The sequence below is a fragment of the Haliotis cracherodii genome, unplaced genomic scaffold (genome assembly GCF_022045235.1).
Source record: "Haliotis cracherodii isolate W230 unplaced genomic scaffold, xgHalCrac1.p SCAF_3, whole genome shotgun sequence".
NCBI lineage: Eukaryota > Metazoa > Mollusca > Gastropoda > Lepetellida > Haliotidae > Haliotis > Haliotis cracherodii.
In genome coordinates this window covers 17,237,521-17,245,423 of record NW_027266286.1, presented here as the reverse complement: position 1 = coordinate 17,245,423, position 7,903 = coordinate 17,237,521, and the positions used below count along the sequence as shown (strand labels likewise).

Below are 7,903 nucleotides of genomic sequence, written 5' to 3'. Positions count from 1 at the left end.
GTTCTGGCACCAAAGACAAAGAGCAGGGAGAGCACTCCCTGGCATACTGACGTTGCCTCCAACAAAATTTTATCAGTCAGTTCCCCACTAAGGATAGAATGTATGTTAATATATCGGTGTGCGTACCATGTATCATTTATATGCAGAACATCATTCTTGAGTTACAGTGTAAAGAAACCGTTTAGAAGGGATGACAAATTGAGTTGACACCTCAATAATGTGTCATGTCCACAGTATTCCCAGGCTACAAAGGAGACACCATAAATTGTAGCAGGATCATGAGAGGTACGTGGATCGTCCTGCATTAGGTTGTATACCACAAGGTGTGCACGCAAAGAGTGAGGCTTTTCGCTTCGTAATGTGGGGTATACGGGATTTATTCTACTGCTGAGAAATCTACGTGCAGCCTGTTTTCTTCATGGTAGGGTATTAAGGATTTATTCTCCCTCTCAGAAATTTATTTCCCTTGCAGGCGGGATATATAGTATTTTATAAAGAGTAACTAGACCAATCAGTTCTCGTCATTCTGACATGGAAGTATAATTAATGAATATTTGATATCCCTTTGATGTGTCAACACTTCATGATTTTACAATTATATGTGGCAGCAAATTCTCAGCTCGGGGAATCATTACATTAAGTAAGATATTTCTGCAGATTTAGAGAATATCTTCATCCACTTTGTGTGTGTGTGTCCTGAGAATGGGTGGATGAAGACACCATCTGATAGAGATTACTCAAAGAACAGGCAAGATTGGAAACATTTTACTTCCACTGTACACAGCATACATACCACACATGTTACACCTGCTACATCTCATTCATAAATTACTTTTAGTGTATCAGCCGACAAAACATTTCCTGCAGACTTGTTACTTAACAGTTGACTGTGTGTCACCAATTCTCACCAATGTCAACCATTGCTGATGCCATTGGACACTGGTGTCTCTTATCTGTTGTGGAGATTCTCGGGAAGAATTTGTGCCCAGTAGCCCAGGTTTGTCTCCCCATGGGGATTCTGGGTAGGATAGGTACCCAGTAGTCGGAGCTTGTATCCCCATCAGGTGGTCAGACTCGATGACTGCGCTTATTGTTGGTCATCGTATCCTGATGGAGGTGATCAGTGCTGATGATTTCAGTCACTGGTTTGCCTTGGTGGAGTAGTTTCATGCTGCCGTGATGTTGCTGAGGGCAGCGTTAAGCAACATTCACTAATGCACTGGTCTCGGTTGGATGACATTACTGGTGGGGATACACTCACTCACTCACTCACCCACTCTCTCTCACTCAGCAGCCTCTTCATCATGACTTGTCAAGCAGCTCGCTGTCGTAGTTGGTGAAACAGCGGAACTCATTCTGAAGAGCATTGGAATGTCTTGGTTGGAAGACGCACGCCTTCAGATTTAGCAGCTTTTTCACCACCTCCTCCATTACAGCACCTGTAAACACACAAATCATCAGTGCCTGCAAATACATCGTCTCAGTGTCTGCAGATAAACAAATTATCAGTGCCTGCAAACACACAATTCACAGTGCCTAAAAATACACACATCATCTTGGTGCCTGCAAATCACTGCAAATGATCCCCCTATATTATCCCACTGTCACCTGTTTCCTTCAAGTTCTAATTCTGTTACATAAATCCCCATTCTGACATGAGCAGTGGACCACAAGCCCTGTCATGGTGTCTTAACCCTGAACTGGTCAGCCAAGTGAGGTAGTTAACAAGTATCATCCAAAGTAAAATATCCATTTCAAGAGTGGGGGGCAGTCGGGTAGCCTAGTGGTTTAAGCGTTCGCTCGTCACGCCGAAGACCCGGGTTCGATTCCCGACATGGGTACAATGTGTGAAGCCAATTTCTGGTGTCCCCACGCCTAGATATTGCTGGAATATTGCTAAACGCAGCGTAAAACCATACTCACTCATTTCAAGAGTGGAAAAACATTTGCCAAAAATCACTCCTCGATCCTGGAGACTATAGTGCACATACTCACCTGTACAGAGAATAATCTTGTCCTTGGTCAGGAATCGGACAGTGATTGCAGTCTTACACAGACACTCCTCATTCAAAAATGGCGGATCCACTACCACAATGTCAAAACTGTTCTTCCAGTCCTCTGGCAGTTTCAATGGTTCCCGATAATCATAAAACTGAAAGTCCTCTCCATACACCTGGAAGCGGTCATCAAACTCCAAACACTTGACGGTGCAGTTGTCTGGCTTCACGTCTCTCAGTTTCCTGTACAGAGTCGGGGAGCTCACACAGGCGATCCTAGAAGTGGAGACGAGGAAACAGTCAGGACAGGACACGGAGTAATTGTGACCCTGTGGGGGTTCCGGGGAAGAGTTGGTCCCCAAGAACCTATGTTTGTCGTAACATAACATGGAATAACATGGCTATGTGACTTGGCTGGTTATGTGTCATCACACCTCCGTGGCTTCTTGATCATGCTTTCAGACCCTGGTTAGCTTCCATTGGGGACCCATGTTAAAATAGGGTGTTTGTTTGGTTGTTTAACGCCTCACTCAGCAATATTCCAGCTATATGAAGATGGGCTGTAAATAAGCCAGTCTGGATCAGTCAATCCAGTCACTGAAATAATGAGCATCGATCTATGCAATTGATGACATGCATCAACTAAATCAGCCTAAATCAGTCTAACCGCCTGATCCCATCAGTCGCCTCTTACAAGCAAAGGTTGCTGAAGACATATTCTAACCTGGATCTTCCTTAAAGAGCCGACTAAAGAGGATCAGGTTGTCTGACTCTGGGATTATTTCTTTTTATTATTAAAATGGTCTGACACCATGTTTAATAGTAGGCAGAGAGATTCTTGTTAATCACTGATATTATAACTGCTCAATAATTGATTAGAACCCATCATCACACCATCTCCGTACAACTGACGTAGCCTCTCACTACTGTTGCTGACCCTGACCTACCTCCCTGTGCTGCCCACAACACGCAGCGCCTCGTCCGCCAGTCTGGTGGCAGTAGCGTCATCGTACCAGAACTGACTCAGTTGCTACGGAGACAAAAAACAACATAATGGGAGACAAAAAACAACATACTGAACTCAACACTAAACCTGTCCCATGAAGATCTGGGGTAGAAAAGCTCTTCAGCAACCGATGCTTGCCGTAAAAGGCGTAAGAGGCGACTAACGGGATTGGGTGGTCAGGCTCGTTGACTTGGTTAATGCATGTCATCATATCCCAATTGCGTGGATCGATGCTAATGATGTCAATCGCTGGATTGTCTGGTCCAGACTCAATTATTTACAGACCACCGTCATTTAGCTGGAATATTGCTGAGTGCGGTGTTAAACAACAAACCAACCAACACTAAACCTACTAAGACAGCCAGGTAACAGCTGCTATGTATCTGTTGCCTGGAGCTCCTCCTGCACCCCCATGTTACAGTCAGACTAACGTCACTCTATGAAAAACATACTCATATCTTCCATAAATTACCCCATCCTACCCAGTTCTCCTGTAGTGTGAAGTACCCTGCCTACCCAGTTTTCCTGTGGGGTGAAGTACCCTGCCTACCCAGTTCTCCTGTGGGGTGAAGTACCCTGCCTACCCAGTTCTCCTGTGGAGTGAAGTCCTCCAACTTCCCAGACTGTGCCTCCTTCAACTTCCTGTCTTCGTCTGCCTGCTCCGTGTAGAACTCCTGTAGAGCAGCCATGGCGGCCGCGGACAACTGGGGAGGGTCGTCATCCGAGTCACTCATTGCTTCTGCTTGGTCTGACAATATACTTATATCACCAAACTCTCACATTCTAAGCCTTTATTGCCTATCCTCATCGGAGGTTGTATCAACACCTGAAGAAAATCCCAATAATATGCATATAAATTGTGAAACAATCCTGGAAATGCTTTTGTCATGTTCAGTTTTGCCCAACATAATAGCCTATTTGAGCGTGAGATGGTTAAAGTCAGCAATATAACTGCTTCATAAATATGAAAAATAAACTTAGATCTTGACTACACTTACAAGTGCAACAATCAAAGCTGTTTGAGCATAAAGCCACGCTATCACATTGTCACGATAAGGTCCTGATTTTACCATGTTTACAAGGTTAGAAAGATTTGGGTTTGGTTTGTTGTTTAACGCCACACTCGGCTATATTCCAGCTATATGACAGCGGTCTGTAAATAATCGAGTCTGGACCAGACTATCCAGTGATTGACATCATGTGGTGGTTGGCGGTGGTTTGTTGTTTAAAGCCGCACTCGGCAATATTCCAGCTATATGACGGCGGTCTGTAAATAATCGAGTCTGAACCAGACAATCCAGTGATATCAATAGCATCGATCCACGCAATTGGGATCGATGACATGCATCAATCTAGTCAGCAAGCCTGACCACCCGATCCTGTTAGTCGCCTTTTACGACAAGCATAGTCGCCTTTTACGGCAAGCATGGTTTGCTGAAGACCTATTCTACCACAGAATCTTCACGGGTCTGACATCATTTGCATCGATCCACGCAATTGGTGGTTTGAAAAAAAAAAGATGTTTGAAAGAAAAAGAAAAAGATGTTGAAAGATGGGCTACTGAGGACCCATTACCACGGGTCCTGACTATGCCCCTGAATCCCCATATACTTGTCTAACATGTAACCTTCTGGCTTACGCAAGATCAATATATTCCTACAGTATGTCCAATATGTCCGTTGTCAATGTCCTATATGGCTCTGCCTGATATTGCCTAACACATTGCTAATTGTAATATCCAGCTTACAATTTGTGTTATAACATCCCAATAACACATACAGCAAAATGAATTTGTCAACCTTTAGATTTCCAATAGAATCCCACGTTATTTCAGTGTAGCAAAACTAATTTACATGATCAAATTTTTCATTCCATTATGGAGATTTTTTCCTCATCACAACACCATGTAATCCCTGCTCCATTTACATAATTAGGGTTTTCAGTAAAGATCAGTTAACAAAATGTTAAAAAAAATACCTGGTAGGGTACAAATTCTTGGTGATTTACGGCACTGTTCATATAAAAACAGTAAACAAACAGTGAAGGAAGTGCCTGATTCACTTTCAACACCGAGCTGGACTCTATGGTATAATATGTTTCCAGCATATTATCAAAATGATGTGAAAAGTTTGAAAATGAATCTCTGCATGTCAGAATCTGTACATATATTCTCAAATAAAATAAGTTTACCACAATGAAATAATTTTAAGTCAATTGAGGAGATGTTAAACATCACTTTAAACATTATTGCCTTTATATAGGTGTGTGTGTGGTGGTGTATGTGTGTGCGTGCATGCATGCGTGTGTGTGTGCCCCCGTTTGTACTCGTCTGGACTAATTCTCGTTTCATAGGACTAGCCCACTGAGGTACCACTTAGATATATTGACATGGATACCCCATTCAAATAAGGTATACTCCGAGCCAAACATTTCTTGTTTCATCCCCTTTATGCTGAGCGTCAGGTAGAGTAACAACAAATACCAACTTTTAACGTCGAGTGGTATGACGCATACATGGTTAGCACCACAAACTTTCTATCAACAAGACAATAGAGGCAGTCTTAAGTCAATGGGAGAATTCAAACATTGCTGAATGTTTGGAAAGAAGTGTACAAATGGTATTGTGTCTATCGGTCTGTTTTACTCATGGATTGAAAGTCGCACATGGTTATGAACACAGGTGGGGCGGTAGGGTAGCCTAGTGGTTAAAATGTTTGCTCATCACACCAAGAGCCCAGGTTCGATTCCCTACATGGGCACAATGTGTGAAGCCCATTTCTGGTGTCCCCGCTGTGATACTGCTGGAATGTTGTTAATAGCGGCATAAAACCAAACTCACTCACTATGAACAAATGTGGTCTATCATCTTGTCTGATGTAAGCAGTCGGTTAACCATTTATTCATATGACACAGTTGTATCTTGCTATTGTTACCCAAAGTCCTAAACAACATAGCAACGCAACGAAACGTAAACATAAGCTGGAGGACACAAACGTGAACATGATTTCCCTGTGGAGGCTCCGCATGAACATACAGTCAGTCGGTTTGCTTGTTTGTTGCTGAACGCTCACTATATGAAAGCCGTCTGTAAAAAATCTAGTTTGGACCAGACAATGCAGTGATAGATAGCATGAGCATCGATCTATGCAATTGGGAAACGATGATATCCATCAACCGAGTCAACGAGCCTGTTACCTCAATCCCGTTTGTCACATTGGTGACCATGGGTTGCTGAAGATCATTTCTAACCCGGATCTTGTATACAGCTGGTTGAGGCAAAACATTATTTATCATCCAAAACTGGCTCCCACAGGAGATATCGCTTGGATGAGATCAAGCGACACAGTAGATATATCGCTGCAATGAAATTGCATCACAATGCTTTGCAGACCATTGTGATGTCACTGGTTACCATGACGTTGCAATCAAATGACATCACCAATGTCTCTGCTACTGAAGCTGTTAGCAGTACTTTTTACACTGAATACACTGCTAATTACTGTCTACAACGTAAAAAGGTTGGAAGAATGATGTTGGATGATAAATAAAATCTCACTCTCTTGTCATTTGATGTCAAATATATCAACACTCGGAAACTGTCAATGTTCACCGGTGTCCCCGTAAATATAGACAATACAGTTAGATTGCACCACTCTGTATACTAATTACGCAAGAAAAGAAAAGTCGTTATGAAATAGTACGACAAGTATTGTTTACAGACGCTAGTCATGCTAGATATAAGTAGCATTACTTTACATAATTAAGTGTCCTACCTTGTGTACTAACTTTCCACGTGGTTGGGGAAGCAAAATTGTGGATTTGATAGCGAAACGGGATTGAATAACAGCACAAATTATTTGTTTTCGCCAGAGACGATAAAATCTATTTTATGTTATCTGTTTTCGTTAATCGACTGTTATAAGAGGATATGATATTAAACATTACTTATGACACTTAGTTATTAGTTGACAAATTGGTATTTTGAGTCCTTTCGGAGTTAGGTAACGACGTTTATGTGACGTGTTTTCTGTTTGCAACATGGATATTGATGTGGCGTTTTGTTAATTATCAGAATAAAGAGATATTTGTCGAGTTAAATGGGTTTGCCCTTATAATAGGGCTGGGACGGGTAACTCGGGTACTCGGCTAGTAAATTTAGACTCGTCCCAGCCCTACCTTACAGGGTCCAAGTGTTAACCCCTCTGGTTGCGCATGAAATACGTATACCACTACTTGTTCAAGTTGACCACTCTGAACAGAATCGACCATTTCTTACGGAAAGGGGCGAGGTTTGCTGATTGCAAGTTCACAAGACCATGCATTAGCCCGGGTACGTCGCACCTCGGAGTTACTAGTTACTGGTGTAACTAGCGGGGTGTTCGGAGCGTGTACACCACGAGGACGGAGATCGAGGTGTGTCCAGGGCGTCAGCTCGTTCAATACCGTCAATACCTATAGTTATACACATGTAACTACATTGTTATTACATGTTGACAAGTTACTAAGACTACATGTCTCCGGTACATTAGACAGTGCCTGACAGTGGACTTTCAGGATGGTAACTCACGATGGATCAATAGTGTCGTAAGAAGCAAACCCAGTCCCATTATCATGGTGACGTCATGACTTGTATTGGTTTTTATTACCTACAGGGTTAGAAATAATGAAAAAAAACCCGTATATTTACTATAGTGCGAATATCACTTCACGCGCGCCAGTGTATTGTTTCGTCATCCCCACGGCATTTTTGACGTCATTCGATTCTTATTGTGACGTAAGGTCGGAATGACGTCACACTAGAAAGGGCGTGTGTGTCAAACTGTTTTTATGTAATTCGCTCGGGAAATACAAAAAATCTGACACTCGTTTCGTAAAATCAGTATGGCATACATGCTTGTGT

At 42.4% G+C, this 7,903-nt stretch overlaps 1 protein-coding gene across 1 annotated transcript; it reads right to left on the bottom strand.

Annotated features, from left to right (window-relative positions):
* Window positions 1-774: 774 nt before the first annotated feature.
* LOC139474274 (EEF1A lysine methyltransferase 1-like) lies at window positions 775-6,796 on the bottom strand. Its single transcript, XM_071257214.1, has 5 exons — window positions 6,777-6,796; window positions 3,588-3,829; window positions 2,945-3,027; window positions 1,996-2,273; window positions 775-1,439 (listed from the first exon to the last, which is right to left on the bottom strand). Exons 2-5 carry the CDS (start codon window positions 3,735-3,737, stop codon window positions 1,303-1,305), a joined length of 648 nt encoding a protein of 215 aa, XP_071113315.1. The 5' UTR covers window positions 3,738-3,829; window positions 6,777-6,796; the 3' UTR covers window positions 775-1,302.
* Window positions 6,797-7,903: the final 1,107 nt, after the last annotated feature.